The sequence below is a fragment of the Chiloscyllium plagiosum genome, unplaced genomic scaffold (genome assembly GCF_037043375.1).
Source record: "Chiloscyllium plagiosum isolate Xiang-an unplaced genomic scaffold, Cpla_swu_hap1 HiC_scaffold_13, whole genome shotgun sequence".
NCBI lineage: Eukaryota > Metazoa > Chordata > Chondrichthyes > Orectolobiformes > Hemiscylliidae > Chiloscyllium > Chiloscyllium plagiosum.
In genome coordinates, this window is record NW_028270151.1 from 76,748,989 (window position 1) to 76,768,040 (window position 19,052).

Consider the following 19,052-nt stretch of genomic DNA (forward strand, 5'->3'; position numbering starts at 1 on the left):
TTTAATCTGCAAACATGTTTTTTTGTCTGTTACACTCACTAATTGCGCTAATTGTCCACATGCTCAGAGCAGAATTTAAACTCCATCTAAAACTTCAAGTGACAGGAAAAGATAATCTCCAAGCTACGGGAAGACGGTGAGAAAAGAGTGACACAATCAAGTGAGAAACAATGAGAATAGAACATCCCTGATTTTTAACCACGCAATCATTGATAGTCTTCAAATGACTAGGCCCCAAGCTCTGGAATTTCCTCTCTGCATCTCATTGCCTCTCTGCCCCACTTAGGGCACTCCTTCAAGCTTAACTCTTTGAATGGGATCTTGGTCTTCTGTCCTCAAAACACCTTGTTGTTCAGTATCCAACTTTGCTTGACAATGCTCCATTAAGATGCTTTAAGTTTAAAGGTGCTATATAAATCTAAATTGCTGTTGTTGTTCAGGGTGAGAAGAGACAGTGAAAAGAACGTGAGGAGAGAAACAGTCATGGTAGGGGAAAGATAGGGAAGACTGAGACAGATGGAGAATGGGGTAATTAAGCAAATGAGGAATGACTAAAATAATAAAGCAGAAGTGAAAGAGTTAAAATGGAAATATGAGTATTCCTAATAATTTAAGCAAATGTTTCTATTTATTTCATAATTCTAAAGGCTTTTTATTAATGTAAAGTTTAATTTCATTGCCATTACTGAGGCAGGAAAATCTCATTCTTATCAGCTGGAGACAAGTCACCTTCCAGGTTTAGGCTGCTTGTAAATAAGGTAACTCAGTTGCTTTTGCTCATGTTCTGTTGCTGCATTTGCTGTTTTATTCTTTATGGTCCATGATGGCTCCCTTCAACTCCACCTCTTGATGCCAAAGGATTATTTTTAAATTTCAATTTTTCTAGGATCGATGTCCTGATCTTAAATTCAAAGTAATAGTTTATAGCAGCAACTTGTTAACTCATGAAATTTTAATAAGGATCCTGCAGCAAATAAAGTGCTGATGAATTCCTAAGGTGGACTTCTGGAAGATTTACTCAAAGGACATTTATGTCAGGGATGGAGCTGATTCTGTAGTAAGTTCTCTTGTCTATGCCAGGAGAACACCTTTCAATATTAGTTCTTTGGACACTATCTTCATAATACCTGATGTAGAGAAGATGTAATAGTACCGTTTTGTTTCTTCACTACAACTAACCTACAAAACATTTTATGCAGCAATTAGTTACTCTCAACAAGTATATGCACATAGGTCCCATACAAAGGAGCAAAAGTTGTTAGCTTTTCACTTTTGTAATGTTAACCTCTTCCCTTCCACAAGCAAGACTTCGTTGAAAGGTTCTATTTGATTTGAAACAGTAATGTGTACAATTGCTAAATTGCATTACGCCTTCGCAACAGAAAAATAAGTACTTGTGTTTACGTAGTGACTTTTAAATCCTCAAGACATCACAAATATTTGAATCCGATGAAGTACATAGAAGTGTAGTTGATGTTATAATGCGGTGAATGCACAGCTTCTTTGTACACACCAGTGTCTCACAAACAACTGTATATAATAATAACCAGATAGTTTGGTTTCCAGAGACAAATATTAACCAAGATACTAGGAAGAGCTTCCCTGTTGTAATCCTCTGTTATAATTGAGGAACAGCTGTACCATAAAAGATGCCATCTTTTAGATGCGATGCCCCATTTAATCTAACTAATCTACTGGAATTCTATGAAGACATTACAAGCGCGGTGGGGACCCAGTAGATGTGGTGTATCTAGATTTCCAAAAGGCAATCGACAAAGTGCCGCACAAAAGGCTGCTGGATAAGATAAAGATACATATAGTAACGGGTAATGTATTAGCATGGATAGAGGATTGGTTAACTAACAGGAAGCAAAGAGTAGGAATAAATGAGTGCTTTCCTGATTGATGATCAGTGACTAGTGATGTGTCTCCGGGATAAGTGTTGGGACTGCAATTATTCACAATTTACATCAATTATCTGGAGTTGGGGACCAGATGTAGTGTGTCAAAGTTTGAGGATAACACTAAGATGAGTGGTAGGGCAAAATGTGCAGAGGACTGTGAACCTTTGCAGAGGGACATAGATAGTTTAAGTGAGTGGCCAAAGGTCTGGCAGATGGAATACAATATTAATAAGTGTGAAGTCATACATTTTGGTAGGACTAACAGTAAAAAGGCAAAACTGAGGACTGCAGATGCTGGAAATCAGAGTCTAGATTAGAGTGGTGCTGGAAAAGCACAGCAGGTCACACAGCATCCATAAGACCATAAGACATAGGAGTGGAAGTAAGGCCATTCGGCCCATCGAGTCCACTCTGCCATTCAATCATGGCTGATGCGCATTTCAGCTCCACTTACCAGCGTTCTCCCCGTAGCCCTTAATTCCTCGAGACAACAAGAATCTATCAATCTCGGCCTTGAAGACATTTAGCGTCCCGGCTTCCACTGCACTCTGTGGCAATGAATTCCACAGGCCCACCACTCTCTGGCTGAAGAAATGTCTCCGCATTTCTGTTCTGAAATGACCCCCTCTAATTCTAAGGCTGTGTCCACGGGTCCTAGTCCCCTCGTTTAACTGAAACAATTTCCTAGCATCCACCTTTTCCAAGCCATGTATTATTTTGTACGTCTCTATTAAGTCTCCCCTTAATCTTCTAAACTCCAACGAATACAATCCCAGTATCCTCAGCCGTTCCTCATATGTTAGACCTGTCATTCCAGGGATCATCCGTGTGAATCTCCGCTGGACACGTTCCAGTGCCAGTATGTCCTTCCTGAGGTGTGGGGACCAAAACTGGACACAGTACTCCAAATGGGGCCTAACCAGAGCTTTATAAAATCTTAGTAGTACATCTCTGCTTTTATATTCCAACCCTCTTGAGATAAGAGACAACATTGCATTCGCTTTCTTAATCACGGACTCAACCTGCATGTTTACCTTTAGAGAATCCTCGACTAGCACTCCCAGATCCCTTTGTGCTTTGGCTTTATTAATTTTCTCACCATTTAGAAAGTAGTCTATGCTTTTATTCTTTTTGCCAAAGTGCAAGACCTCGCACTTGCTCACGTTAAATTCCATCAGCCATTTCCTGGACCACTCTCCCAACCTGTCGAGATCCTTCTGTAGCCTCCCCACTTCCTCAGTACTACCTGCCTCTCCACCTAACTTCGTATCGTCGGCAAACTTCGCTAGAATGTCCCCGGTTCCCTCATCCAAATCATTAATATATAATGCGAACAGCTGTGGCCCCAGCACCGAACCCTGCGGGACACCGCTCGTCACCGGCTGCCATTCTGAAAAAGAACCTTTTATCCCAACTCTCTGCCTTCTGTTAGACAGCCAATCCTCAATCCATCCCAGCAGCTCACCTCGAACACCATGGGCCCTCACCTTGCTCAGCAGCCTCCCGTGTGGCACCTTATCAAAGGCCTTTTGAAAGTCTAGATAGACCACATCCACTGGGTTTCCCTGGTCTAACCTACTTGTTACCTCTTCAAAAAATTCCAACAGGTTTGTCAGGCATGACCTCCCTTTACTAAATCCATGTTGACTTGTTCTAATCAGACTCTGCTCTTCCAAGAATTTAGAAACCTCATCCTTAATGATGGATTCTAGAATTTTACCAACAACCGAGGTTAAGCTGATTGGCCTATAATTTTCCATCTTTTGCCTTGATCCTTTCTTGAACAAGGGGGTTACAACAGCCATCTTCCAATCATCCGGGACCTTTCCTGACTCCAGTGACTCTTGAAAGATCTCAACAAATGCCTCTGCTATTTCCTCAGCCACCTCTCTCAGAACTCTAGGGTGTATCCCATCGGGGCCAGGAGATTTATCAATTTTAAGACTTTTTAACTTTTCGAGCACTATCTCTTTCGTAATGGCAACCATACTCAACTCAGCCCCGTGACACCCTTTAATTTTTGGGATATTACTTATGTCTTCCACTGTGAAGACTGACGCAAAGTACTTGTTAAGTTCTCCTGCTATTTCCTTATCTCCCATCACTAGGCTTCCTGCATCAGTTTGAAGTGGCCCAATGTCTACTTTTGCCTGTCGTTTGTTTCTTATGTACTGAAAGAAACTTTTACTATTATTTCTAATATTACTGGCTAGCCTACCTTCATATTTGATCCTCTCCTTTCTTATTACACTCTTTGTTATCCTCAAAATCGACATTTTGGGCAAAAGCCCTTCATCATGAATGGCCCATTCTTGATGAAGGCATTTTGCCCGAAACATCAATTTTCCTGCTCCTCGGATGCTGCCTGATTTGTTGTGCTTTTCCAGCACCACTCTAATCTAGACAACAGTAAAAAGGACTATCATTTGAATGGTAAAAAAAATTACAGCATGCTGTAATTTCTTATGGTTTTATGAAAGCGGGAGAATGGGGTTGAGAAAACTAACAGCATAGACTGAATGGCGCTGCAGACTCAAAGGGCAGAATGGCATGATTTCTGTTCCTGTGTCTTAGGTGCAGAAGGACCTGGGCGTCCTTACACATGACTCGCAGAAGGTTGGTCTGCGGGTGCAACAGGTAATTTAAAAAGCAAATGGAATTTTGTCCTTCATTGCTAAATGGGTTGACTTTAAAAGTAGGTAGGTTATGTTACAGCTGTATAGGATGCTGGTGAGGCCACACCTGGAGTACTGTGTGCAGTTTTGGTCTCCTTAATTGAGAAAGGATATACTGGCAGTCGAGGAGGTGCAAAGGAGATTCATTAGGTTATTTCTGGAGTTGTGAGGGTTGGTTTATGAGGAGACATGAGTAGACTGGGATTATATTCTTTGGAATTTAGAAGAATGAGGAGGGATCTTTATAGAAACATACACAATTATGAAGGGAATAGAGGTGGAGAGGATGTTTCCACTGGCAGGTGAAACTAGGACAAGAAGGCATAGCCTCAAAATTAGGAAGAATTGAGAAGGAACGTCTTCACCCAGAGGGTTGTGAATGTATGAAATTCCCTGCCCAGTGAAGTAGTTGAGACATCCTCAGTAAATGTTTTTAAAGCTAAGATAGTTACTTTTTTAAACAGTAAGGGTTACAGTGAGAGGGTGGGTAAGTGGTGCTGAGACCATGAAAAGATCAGCAGGCTCAAAAGGTCAGATGCCCTATACCTACTCCTGGTTCTTATGTTCTCATATTATGTTCTCATCTGCTCATTCAGCGAATGTAGTAACTTCTATGGCATTCTTTTGAAAACATGTTTGACTGATGTTCACAAAGCCACACCCCAGTGTGGTGCTCATATGTTCACCCATGAAAGAGGAAGTTTTGGACACAATGAATTTGCTGGACAAAAAAACTGAAAGAACTGCAGATGCTGGAAATCTGAAACAAAAAAGAGAAATTGTTAGAAAAGCTGAGCAAGTCTGGCAGCATCTGCAGAGAAAAATCAGAGTTAACATTTTGGGTCCAGTGCCCCTTGTTCAGAACTGCCAGACCTGCTGAGATTTTCCAGCAACTTATGTTCATGAATTTGCTGTTCATGGACAGGCTCATGCTGGTTATTACCATCTGTGCACTTCTGATGGACATCTTAGTCCAGATATGCTTTTCTCAAAAGGAACCTTTTTAATGGCCCTACTTACAAAAAGATGGCAGCGATTAGCCAAAAGAGTTATACAGCATGGAAACAGACCCCTCAGTCCTACTTGTCCGTGATGACCAGACATCCCAATCTAGCCTAGTCCCATTTGCTGATACTTGGCCCATATCCCTTGAAACCTTTCCCATCCATTTACCTATCCTGATGCCTTTTAAATGTTGTAATTGGTCCACCCTCCATCACCTCCCCGGTAGCTCATCCCAAACACGCACCATTGTCTACATGAGCACGATGCTCCTCGGGTACCTTTTAAATCTTTCCACTCTCACCTTTTAAACCTATGCCCTCTGGTTTTGGACTCCTCTACCTTCGGAAAAAATCCTTGGCTATTCGCCCTATTCATGCCCCTCATCATTTTATAGACTTCTATAATGTTACCTGTCTGCCTCCAATGCTCTTGGGGAAAATAGCCCCAGCCTATTCAGCCTTTCATCCCCCAAGTCAAACCCTCCAATTACCCAAACATCCCTATCCCAACAATATCCTTATAAATCTTTTCGAAACCCTTTCAAAGTTAACAAGGTCTTTCCTATAGCAGAGAGATCAGAGCTGAATGCAGTATTCCAAAAGTAGTCTGAACAATGTCCTGTACAGCCGCAACATGATGTTCCAACTTCTATACTCAATGTACTCACCAACGAAGGCAAGCATACCAAATGCCTTCTTCACTATCCTGTCTACCTGTAATCCCACTTTTGAGGAATCACGCATTTGTACCATTAGGTCTCTTTATTCAGCAACACTCCCCAGGGCCTTACCATTAACTGTATAACTCCTGCCCTGAATTGTCTTACCAAAATGCAACATTTCAATTTATATAAATTAAACTCCATCTGCCATTACTTGGCCCATCGGCCCATTTGATCAAGGTCATCTGCTGCACATCTTTTGAGGCAAGTGGCAGAATCAGAAGGCATGCAATAGATGAGTAGTTCCCAAACATTTTCCCATTGTAACCCCATTTTAATTTTGCAATTTGGGGTGAGAGTGAGTAGATAGGCATGGGGAAGTTGTTGAGTCAGTGGGGAGATGTTTGTTGGGTAAGTCCATAAGCCCTACAATCTGGAAATAGGCCATTTGGCACAACAAGTCGACACAGACTGTCTGAACCGCATCCCCCCCAGGTTCAACAAACCCCCTTCCCCTGCCCCAGTAGCCCTGTATTTCCCATGGCTGAACTTTATGAACAATCAGGACATTGAAAGAATGACCAATCAGTAATGAAAATCTTTCCCATGAATCATTTGGGGGCAAGCATTGACATCCTGGCCACTGTGTTTGCTCAATGCTAACTGGGAGCATGAGGATGAGATGGAGACATTAACATGAGAGCAAGGCGCAGAAGTAAAACGACACATCACTGGAAGCTTAGCTGACACACTGCTCCTCTGCAAAGCAAAAACTGACTTGTGTATTTGGTCTTCCCATTGTAGAGCAGACAACATTGTGAACAGTAAAGATATACATGTAAATCATTGCTTTAGGGTGGAAGGAATACTTGAGGCTTGGGGATGGTGGGGGGGTGGAATAGGGGAGGTAAAAGGATAAATGTTACACCTACTTTCATTTCATGGAAAGATACTGTGGGAAAGCAACAAGTTGTTAGGAGAGACAGAGGAGTGGACCAGAGTGATGTGGAACGAATGGCCCCTTCAAAATGCTGACAAAGGGTTGGGAAGATGTGTTTAATACTGACATTGTGCTGGAAGTGACATAAAATAATCTGTTGAATATAGATGTTGTTGGAATGGAAGGTGACGGCAAGGGGAACATTAGCTCAATTGCGAGAGGGAAGGGGGACGGTTGACGACGGAAGTGCAGGAACTAGGTCAAAGATAGTCAAGGCCCACTGTTAATCATGGTAGTGGGGGCGTTCTCAGCAGCCGAAAAGAGAGGACATGTCTGAGGTTCTGGTACAAAAGCAAAAACAGAAATTACTGGAAAAACTCAGCAGGTCTGGCAGCATCTATGGAGGGAGATACAGAATTAACATTTTGAGCTAATGCTTCTTTGCAACTTCAAACCCAACACTGAGTTATTCAGTTCAAAACATTAATTCTCTCTTGCCCCAGATGCTGCCTGAGCTCCTATGTTTTCCAATGATTTCTCCTTTTATTTCAGACCTTGGGCACCTACAATATTTTCCTTTTATGTTAATGCTGATATGAAATGTTGCATCTTCCGAATAGATGAGAAGGAAATGGAGGAACGGGAAGAAAGGAATGGGATCCTTACTGGATGCAGCATTTGAGAGGGCGTCACTAAAGTACTCGTGGAAGAAAATAAATATTGAAATCTATACCCAGAAATGAATACAGATAAATAAGGAAAGGAAGGGATGCATTTCTGTTGGACCTTATGATGATGAGAAAGGAAGAAATTGAATGAATGGATTACTGCCAGGTATATTTTACAGTAAGAATACTATAAATGGTGGAAAGCTATCATTTGTCATCACGATTTGGCGCCGTTTTGAATAATAAGGATAAAAATGAAAGATATAGCTTAAAGAGAGTCCGTCAGTCCTGAGCCAGCTCATCACCATCAACAAGACCTGCACTGCCATTCCTCCTCCTCCCACCACTTCACTTGGCCACCATCCACACCAGACCCCACCAACGCTGAAGTCACCAATCCTCAGGCAACATCTTTCACCGCTTCGCCTACCTCACCAAAGCCACCACCACCGATGGAACAGTTGCCTACTCCGATGTCAGGGCATTTGCTCACCCCAGAAAAGTAAGGACCCAGTCTTCTCCACAGCCGAGGTCTGCACGCTGGGTTCCCGCCGCCACCAATGCTTTGTGAGCTCAGACAAGAGGCAAGTAAAGGTACAGAGAGAAAAGGGGAAAAAAATGGTTGGAGCAGATGGGCTATGGCTCAGGAGCCCTATTCCCACACCTCATTGATGAGGTTAAATAAAGCTGAAGTTTTCCAATTTAGGGAGACAACACAGGAAACAGTATTGATATACAGTTAACAGCAGTTATCCCTGATGTCTCAGAATCATTACCCCTCAGTTACATCACTGAATCAGATCATCTCACAAATTCTCATGTTGCACTGCAGAAGGAAGCCATTGGGCCAATTATATCTGCACCATTAGCACTTTGAAGTGTGCGCTAGTTTGTTGTGTATCCATTGACTCCATGTGTCCTGTTTTACAACAGTGACTAAACATCAAAAATACTTCATTGGTTATAAATAGCTTTGAGATGTCTGGTGGCCTTGAAAAGGTCTATCGGAATGTTGGCTTTTGGTTTTCTTTCAGTGGTGGTCATCAGGGCTTTCTTATTTTGTTTTCATTTATTGAACCTGTGAAGGTTCATGAGTGAACTTGTAAGCTTCTGACTACTATTGAGAGAAAACATTGCACGAGGAAACATAGCTTTTCATGGAATTGCAGAATTTGTTATGAGTAACAAAAATTCAGGAATGAAATCGGGGAGTTTTTTTCACTCAAACATGAAAATGTGGAACTCACATTCCCCAAAGGATTCTGGATGTTGTGCCAATGAAATGTTCAAGTTAGATGTTTTTGAGAATTAAAATTATCAAGAGGTACACTGGGAGTTGAGGTATAGATCAACCATGATCTAATTGTGTGATAGGGGAAACTCAACTGGCTGGATTGGATCATGAACACTGAATGCCAATATGACATGCACACCATGCATAATTGTTCTGTCATCTGTAGTTCCAGAAAACACTGATGATCCAACTTTAATGCCAGTAAAAAAGGAGCCAAGATTTCAACAGTTCACGGAAACCCATAAACTCAGTGGAAAGGATCCCATTTAAGGAGTGTGTGAAGTAATTGGTCAGTATTATGGATGGCCTCCATCCTGTTTTAGGGATGAATGAACATGTTTAGGTACACATTTGTTTCATGCAAAGAGAACATGTTAGATCTTAGTTGAGCATTTATGACAACCAGCAAATCACTGACAGGACAAATGAAATGAATGACAGACATGTAAAACATTTCATATCAAATTCTGTACTTTCGAGTATAACCACCACTGTGCGAATACAACCAATGACGGAATAGAATAAGTGTTCGGTTGTTATATCCCATTCACTGGGAAACTGGTTCGTCTGATTGCATTGTGAATGCACACCATAATTAACCCCAGTTAGAAGATTTCCAGAAGATTTGAACAACTCCATCTAAAATGCAACCTCAATTTTTGACCAATGATTTCTAGCGTAACTGCAGTGCAGAATAAAAAAGGAATCTCTCTTTTTCTCTTTGTATAAATTGCTGGGAGTTGAAGTGAGGTCCTTCCAGTCGACTTATGCATTTAATAATAGCTGTTGTTATTCTCAGTCAAAGCCAGATGCTATGGTAATCATTCCAGATATGCGGCTTTCGTGCAGTAGCTTGCCTGGAACGTGAGGAGGGATCCCAACTATTTTCAGCTGAGAGGCCAAAGATTGGGACTGATCCTGAAATAGGAGAAAAGTAGTTATTACTTTTTTCACACAGCACAGTACAATCACTTGCTGTCTTTGCCTTTTGGAGGTCAGTGATGAGTGCTGGTCCCTTCACTTCTCATATTGGTACTGTGCGGAGCTCGGACGCTCATCTGCAACAGGCAAGAAAAGAAAATTGTGTTAGTCATTTTACTCAGTGAATAAGTCCTGCAGAAGCCATTAGAAAACCTTGCTCTAGTGTCAATACAACAAGCACCCGAGCTTAAGAAAGGGAATTGTGCACAATGAAAGGCAATAGTAAATCACTGCAGATAGGATACTGACTTCAGACGTGTACACATGAAGGAGAACAGAATTAATGCATAGCTGAAATTGTTCATAAAACTATGACTTAATTGAAAGGATCAGACTGTTTACTTACTGCAGAAAAGTTCATTTTGGGTAATGGTATCAATGATATTGATCATAAACAAGTTTCCTTTATACGATTTTAACTGTAATGTAAATCAAAACAGTTTTTTGTGCACTAAAATGAGTGATTATTACACCTAATATTTGACACTTGCCAAGCCAGATAAAGACATTGCTTACTGGACTATGATTAGTGCCACCTTTCAAGTTAGAATCAACGAATCACAGGAAGAGACCATTCATCCCATTGTGTCATGCAGGTTCCCGGCAAGAGCAACTTAGTCAGTCCCATTGCCCTGCCTTTTCCCTGTAGCCCTGTATCTTTTTTTCAGATAATTGCCCAATTCTCTTTTGAAAAGGGTGTTTGAATCTGCTTTCACCAAACTCTCAGGAAGAATGTTCCAGATTCTAACAACTCTGCATAAACAAGTTTATTTTTCTCCTGTCACAGAGGGTTGCTTCTTTTACTTGTTAGCTTTGACTAAATGGGAAGGCTTTCATATTTGAGCCTGAAGGTTGGGAGTTCAAGCCCCACTTCAGAGATTCAAACACATTAATCTAAGTTGACAATCCAGTGTTATACTGAGGGACTGCTGTCAGGTGGGATGTTTAAAGGTTGCAAATTATTTCAGATGGACACACAAGATAGAATGGTTGAATTCACAGAACAAGGTATTTCAACCAATTGAAGTAATTTATCTAGATATTATTTCATTGCTGTTCATTAGATCTTTACTTGTGAAAATTGGCCATCTACAAAATAATAAGAATTACATTTAAAACATATTTCCTTGTTTTACAAAGCATTGTGTGCTGAGGGTGAGTGCTTCCATTTTGCTTCTTGTGAGTGTGGTAATTTTCAACAGTTAGGTGTTAGTTTGGGAGGATTGTAAAGCTTTCTGTACTTTGATGCAACAAAGTTCATCAGTGCAACTTCAGAAAAGTTCTGACTTTTTTTATAATATATTTTTATTAAGAAAAAATAGATTTTTAAATATTACAACAAATACAAAACAATGCAATTCAAAACAGTACAAAAATAGTACCAAAACTAAACACAAATAATAAAAAGAATTCCCCAACCCACCCTCCTATACGAATGTATAAACATATTTGGAGAAGTATAAATTTTAAAAGAACCTAAACTAGCTATTTAACTAACTAAATAAATACCTAACAACAAACAAATAAATAGTAATAACTCAGCCCACCCAAACAAAACACTCATACATTCACAGCTCCTCCTCCCTGGATATTGGACTCGTGAAAAACAATCGTTACGGCTATATAAAAGCCCTTGTTTGTGTAGCAGATAAATCTGTGTCCAGGTATTTCAAAAAGGGTTGCCATGTCTTGTAAAAATTCTTAGTTTTGTGGTGTACCATATTTGTGAGAAAATCCAGGGGAATATGCTCCATAACAATCTTCTACCAACCCGACAGGCAACCTAGTAAGATATTCTTCCTTGCACAGAATGTAAGAATATTGAAAAGTTTTGCCTTATGCGAGTCTGCAGGAAATACAATGAGTAGGCCCAAAAGGAGAGAAATTGGGTCCTTCTCCACCCCTACACCTAAAATCCTCTCCATTGCACCCACTACAGCGCTCCAATATGTTTGAAGCCTGTCACAAGACCAAAGACAATGGGTAAGAGTACCCGTACAGACCTTGCACTTGGGGCATGCTGAAGATACCCATGGTTTAAATTTTGACAAACGGTCTGGGGCTAAGTGGACCCTGTGGAGAATCTTCAACAGTAAAGCATGGGTCCTATTTCAAATTGGTATCTTCCTTGCATTCTCTCAAATATCTTCCCATGCCTCTGAAGAAACTTCAACACCCAGCTCTCTTTCCCACATCTTGCAGAGTCGATCAGACTCATCTGAGGTGGCATCCCCCAATTGGTGATATAGAGTATTGACAGAGAGTGTACTCTTAGCCCTTAGTACCCCTCTTTCTATGTCAGATTTGTAGGGATCAGTCAAAAGTGTGGTCCTTTTTTGAATAAAATCCCTAACTTAAAAAAAATGAAAGAGGTCTCTATTAGGTAACTCGTACTTCCGTACTAACTGATCGAAGGACATCATTACATCTCCCTCAAATAAATCACTCATGCAAGATACACCCCTAGCTGCCCAATGTTTAAATCCTGAATCTATCATACCCAGTTGAAAACCCGGCATACCCACTAAAGGTGTAAACAAAGATGTTTTGCCAATATTACCTTCCCTCTGCCGAATTGCCCTCCATGCTTTAACAGTATTGATGACTATTGGGTTATGGCAATATTCCCTAACTGTCCTCACCTTGTCCAAAATCAGCAAACTGGTAAGGGGGCACTTTGCCTGGGAGACTTCGATATCTAGCCATATTGAAAGAGGGTCCCCACAAACCCAATCTCTTACATAGGTCAAAAGCAAGCTTATTGGTAATTTTTAATGTCTGGAAGGTCTACTCCCCCCAATCTGTGAGGCAACTGCAGTTTGGCTAATTTAGTGAGGGGCCGTTTACAGTGACAGATAAAGGAGCTGAACCAACTGTTCAGTCTCCTGACTGTTTGTTTATTGAAAATCAGGGGGATCATCCATATAGGGTAAAGCAAACGAGGGAGAATATTCATCTTAATAAGCGTTATCCGACCCAACCATGAGACTGGAAGTGCCTCCCATTTTTGCAGATCTTGTTTAATTTTTTCAAATAATTGAGTAAAATTGGCTTTGAACAGCCAATCCAGAACTGGAGTAATGAATATGCCCAAATACACAAAACCCCCCGTGACCACCTAAATGGGAATCTATAGTCACTCTCAAGAGCCAACTCTTTCATAAGACCACCCATAGGCATAGCCTCTGATTTAGCAAAATTAATCTTATACCCTGAAAAAGCGCCAAATGCGTGAATGCATTGTATCAGGCAAGGCACTGAGACTGCTAGATTTGTCAAGAAAATTAGAACATCGTCTGCATACAGCGAGATCTTATGTAATTTTGACCCCACTTCTGGAGCTGATATATTGAGATCCCCACGAATGGCCTCTGCCAACAGTTCGATCACCAACGTAAAAAGTAATGGTGAAAGGGAACAGCCCTGCCGGCTGCCCCTAGAAATATTAAAATTGCTTGATCGTACCCCGTTGGTAATGACCACCGCGAGAGGTACACTGTAGAGAACCTTCGCCCAGACCAAACCAGTCTAGAGTATAGAAAAGGTACGGCCACTCAACTCGGTCAAATGCCTTCACTGCATCTAAAGAAATCACCAATCCCTGTATTGACTGCTGTTGGCATGCTTGAATTACGTTAAGCAGCCTCCTAATGTTATTGGAGGATCTGCAACCCTTTATGAAGCCCGTCTGATCCTCTTTAATAATAGAGGGTAACACAGTCTCCAGCCTTAACACAAGAGCCTTAGAGAGGATGTTAAAGTCCACATTTAAGAGCGAGATGGGCCTATATGAAGCACAGTCTTCCGGATGCTTCCCTTTTTTAAGGATATGTGAAATATTGGCCTCTTCAGAGATGGTGGGAGACAAACATGACTGTATGAATCATTAAACATATTCAGCATCGGGCCTGACAGTATACTTATAAATTCCTTATAGAATTCACTGGGAAGTCCATCAGAACTGGGCGCCTTTCCACTCTGAAGCTGCCTCACAGCTTCCTGCACTTCTTGCTCTGATAATGGGGCATTGAGAAAGGACTGTTGTCCGGGAGTCACACTCGGGAGTTTCAGATCTCTAGAAAAGGATTCCATTTTGGCCTGTTCCTGCTCACAATTCTCAGACTGATATAACTTAGAGTAGAATCTCTGGAACGCCACATTAATCTTTTTAGGATCACATGTTAGGTTCCCAGACCCTTCCCTAATCGCTGTAATGGTTTGTGGGGCACTTCTCTTTCTGGCAAGGTATGCTAAGTATTTGCCAGGCTTATCACCATGCTCGTATAACCTTTGCTTTGCAAAAGCCAGCTCCTTCTTTGCCATCTGCGTGAGCATGGAATTTAGTGCAGACCGCAGTGCCGTAATCCTCTGTAGTTTGACCAATGAGGGTCTGTCAAAATAGGCCTTCTCGGCTGCCTTCAACCATGCTTCAAGGAGACGTTGCTGCTCACCCTTCCGTCGCTTCCTACTTGTGGAATATGAAATAACTAACCCTCTGGCATAAGCTTTGGCAGTTTCCCAGAGAACAGGTGAGCTATCAACCGAGCCGATGTTGATGTCTATGAATGCCCGAAATTCCCTAGAGCGGCACGGTGGCACAGTCGTTAGCACTGCTGCCTCACAGCGCCAGAGACCCGGGTTCAATTCCCGCCTCAGGCGACTGACTGTGTGGAGTTTGCACATTCTCCCCGTGTCTGCGTGGGTTTCCTCCGGGTGCTCCGGTTTCCTCCCACACTCCAAAAAATGTGCAGATTAGGTGAATTGGCCACGCTAAATTGCCTATAGTGTTAGGTGCAGGGGTAAATGTAGGGGAATGGGTCTGGGTGGGTGCGCTTCGGCGGTTCGGTGTGGACTTGTTGGGCCGAAGGGCCTGTTTCCACACTGTAAAGTAATCTAATCTAAAAAATCTAATCTAAAATACTCCACAAACTTGCTGTCCATGAGAATAAAGGGGTCCATTCGCCAGTACCTTAAATCCACCTTTACATCCTTAATTTTAACCATGAGGTACACTGGAGCATGATCAGAGGTGGCAATATTACCAATCGTACAGGATGCCACCAGATCCAGGGTTACCGCAGGGGTCAGGAAAAAATCAATCCTCGTGTGACATCTGTGCGGACTGGAGAAAAGCGTGAAATCCCTACTGTAGGGTGGAGACACCTCCAGACGTCCACCAATCCTAATTCCCCACACAAACACAATAACTGTCTAGTTTGTACAGAGGGTATCGAGGGACCTTTAGGCAACCTGTCTACTGTGGGGTCCATGAGGCTGTTAAAATCTCCCCCTATAATGATGTGCCGAGACTTGAGACTTATCAGTTTAGAAAAAGCATCTACCAAGAATTTAAGAGGATGATCTGGGGGACAATAAACATTTAAAATGCCATATTCTTCCCAATTTATCAAGGTTTTAAGAATTACAAACCACCTGTATGTGTCTTTAACACATTCCAACAATTTAAATGAGAGATTTTTCCTAACCAATATAGCCACTCCCCTACTTCTGGTATTAAATGATGAAAAATAAACTCGGTCAAAGCCATTCTGCTGTGATTTCAGATGCTCCTTGTCATCCAAATGTGTCTCCTGTAACAAAGCAATATCTACCTTCTCCTTTCTTAGACTCAAGAGTACCTTCTTCCTCTTAATTAGTGAGTGACTTCCCTTGATATTCCAGGTACACCATTTAATCAAATCATTAGCCATAATCTTCTGCAATTACATTTAAATTCCAGAGAGGAGAAACCCAAACCACAAATTACTGAGCCTTAGTGTCGCATGATCCACCAAATATAAAAACTACATAAACTAAAACCATTACATTTAACAAACATATAAAATTATTAAAAATAACAAACAACAAAAACCAGAAAACAAACCAACATATAAAGCGCCAATAGCGCTGAGTAGGGGAACTCACCCCCTGCCCGGAGGGAGCAACTACCCATCCCAAACTGCCCATAAATGGGCATCTAACCATCTCAACCACCTTCACTTCTCCCAGCTAGAGCCGCATCGCAAGCACAAGCTAAAAAGTATAAACACCCCATAGAATATCAATATGAATAAAAAAACATTCTTTTATAAAAAAAAGGAAATAAATACCCCACCCATTCTTTGGTATGTCCTAACTTAGAAATTTAAAATGTACATCTTAACCACCGCCAGACATAGTTTGAACCAAATTATTATCAATAGAGGTAAAAAAAAGGGGGAAAACAAAGCTCCAACCGGATTTCCTCCATTTCTTTTACAGAATGATAAATGCATACCCAAGCAACAATATTTATACATACTACAATTGTTTAACTTAGGTTAGTTTGTCCACAAAGTCTCTTAGGAGGAGAAAGTGAGGACTGCAGATGCTGGAGATCAGAGCTGAAAATGTGTTGCTAGAAAAGCGCAGCAGGTCAGGCAGCATCCAAGGAGCAGGAGAATCGAAGTTTCGGACATGAGCCCTTCTTCAGGAATGAGGAAAGCGTGTCCAACAGGCTAAGATAAAAGGTAGGGAGGAGGGACTTGGGGGAGGGGCGTTAGAAATACAATAGGTGGAAGGAGGTCAAAGGTGAGGGTGATAGGCCGGAGTGGGGGTGGGGGCAGAGAGGTCAGGAAGAAGATTGCAGTTTAGGAAGGTGGTGCTGAGTTCGAGGGTTGAGACTGAGACAAGGTGGGGGGAGGGGAAATGAGGAAACTGGAGAAATCTGAGTTCATCCCTTGTGGTTGGAACCGCCTTCCTAACCTGCAATCTTCTTCCTGACCTCCCCGACCCCACCCCCACTCCGGCCTATCACCCTCACCTTGACCTCCTTCCACCTATCGTATTTCCAATGCCCCTCCCCCAAGTCCCTTCTCCCTACCTTTTATCTTAGCCTGCTGGACACACTTTCCTCATTCCTGAAGAAGGGCTCATGCCCGAAACGTCGATTCTCCTGTTCCTTGGATGCTGCCTGACCTGCTGCGCTTCTCCAGCAACACATTTTCACCACAAAGTCTCTTGCCTTCTCCGATGTGTCAAAGAGATGCATGGATCCATCTAAGGTGATCCGAAGCACTGCCGGATATCTCCGGGAGTACTGAATCCCAAGCTCCTTCAATCTTCTCTTGACACCATCATAAGATTTTTGTTTCTGGATCACCACCGCTGAAAAGTCCTGAAAAAACATGATCTTAGACCCCTCGTAAATTAGGGCCTTTGGATCCTTCCCCTGGAGTCCGGAAGCCTCCATGACTCTCTCCTTATCCCGGTAATGATGGAACCGCACCAGGAAAGGACGAGGGCGTTGACGCAGACCCGACCTCCATGCTGCGACCCGGTGAGTCCTCTCTATCGTCAATCCTCTCATGCCAGTCTCCAAGTCAAGGAATTTCGGAAACCAATCTTCAATGAATTCCGCAGGCCTCTCACCTTCCTTACCCTCAGGCAGACCGATGATCTGAATGTTTTTTCTCCTGCCCCTGTTTTCAAGATCATCCACTTGGTCACGCAAATTACGAACCTGTGTCTTCAGGGCTTGGATCTCTTCCTTCAATAAACTGGCATCCGCTTCCATCACTGTGACCCTGTGCTCCACCTCATTTGTCCTCTTCTCCAGGCAGCATGAGAGAGACTGGAGCCAGCTTCTCTTCAATCTGTTTCCCCATCATCTCGCGAGATTTCGAGAGCTGGTTCACCAGGTCCTGGAGGTAATCTGCTCGGAGGCTGCTGCAGGCCCAGCCTCAGATGCTCCTCCCCCCTTTTTAGGCATTTCTGGATAGCTGAAAATACAGGTAAGTCAATTTTTAAATGTTTCTTGGGTCTCCACAATCTTTCCAACACCCCAAGAAATCCTGATGACCTGGGATGGGTGGGTTAAAGGACCGTCCTGCTCCTGCTGCGATGCGAAGCTCTGCTGTGTGATCTTCTCAGATCACTGCCATCTTAGATCCCCCAAGGTTCTGACTTTTACTGTGGTAATTTTCTGTTTCCCAGACAACCACGTGGTACCTTCAAGATTATTAAAAGGTGATGAAATAGAGGGAGTTTTCTAAAGTACGTCCTTCTTCAGTGGGAGCTGATCTGAGACTGATGAAGACTGAGGAAACATTCCTGATGAAGGGCTTTTGCCTGAACCTTCGATTTTCCTGCTCCTCAGATGCTGCCTGACCTGCTGTGCTTTTCCAGCACCACTCTAATCTCCAGCATCTGCAGTCCTCACTTTCACTTGAACTGAGACTGCTGAACTCATTCTGTGTACAAGTCTGTCAGACAAATAGACAAAGAAGCCTAGCATTTCTCAGTCTTATAAATTTAAACTATGGTCCCAGCAGTGAAATGTCAACCCATTATTGCAGCCAATCTACAGCAATAATTTGATAAACAATTGAGATGACCTGTATATAAAACAGAAATCAGTTTATACTTAGAATGATGGGTCATTATAAATACAGTACCAGACAGTGAGGAGTCGAGAAGAGACTTGGTTTCATGCCGGGATGCAATATCATCCTCAAATGTAAGCGCAAAACTGAACTAAGGCCTCAAATTACATGAGAGTGTTAATCAATGGAAAGAATTTGTGTGTTCAGTTAAGGGAATGTTCTGTTTATTTATGTTCTAGATTTGTTGAGTGGATCAACCTCTCTGCGGTTTTGTTATGTGTGTATGAGGAGTTCCTTCCTTTCTCACAAGTCAGTCAGGCCATCTATTAAAGTGCATTTCAGTTTCTCCACGTGCTTGCTTAAGTAATTGTCATAGTCCTTGATATGTTTTAAAATTGGTCTTAAATTATTTACAAAAGTAATGTGCACCCAGTTACTGAAGTGTTTCTTTAAATAGGCTTGCAATAAAACTATTTCAGCAATTTCGTTAAGGCTTTTAACATACAGCAAGGCAGGGCACACTGATAGTAGTATACAGATTGTTCTGTTTTTTTAATTCAT

At 42.0% G+C, this 19,052-nt stretch overlaps 1 protein-coding gene and 1 long non-coding RNA gene across 12 annotated transcripts in view; one reads left to right on the forward strand and one right to left on the reverse strand.

Annotated features, from left to right (window-relative positions):
• Positions 1-19,052, forward strand: part of LOC122555779 (uncharacterized) — a 46,219-nt gene that overhangs the window by 11,062 nt on the left and 16,105 nt on the right. The window lies entirely within an intron of this gene.
• Positions 6,462-19,052, reverse strand: part of amer3 (APC membrane recruitment protein 3) — a 143,345-nt gene continuing 130,754 nt past the window's right edge. For 7 of the 8 annotated variants that reach the window (XM_087993767.1, XM_087993764.1, XM_087993762.1 and 4 more), the window contains one exon: positions 6,462-10,065. In XM_087993767.1, the coding sequence (XP_087849893.1) occupies positions 9,943-10,065 (123 nt within the window). In that variant the 3' untranslated portion in view covers positions 6,462-9,942. Of the gene's footprint in view, positions 10,206-19,052 lie in introns of all 8 variants that reach the window. The other variant, XM_087993768.1, reaches the window with a different exon arrangement.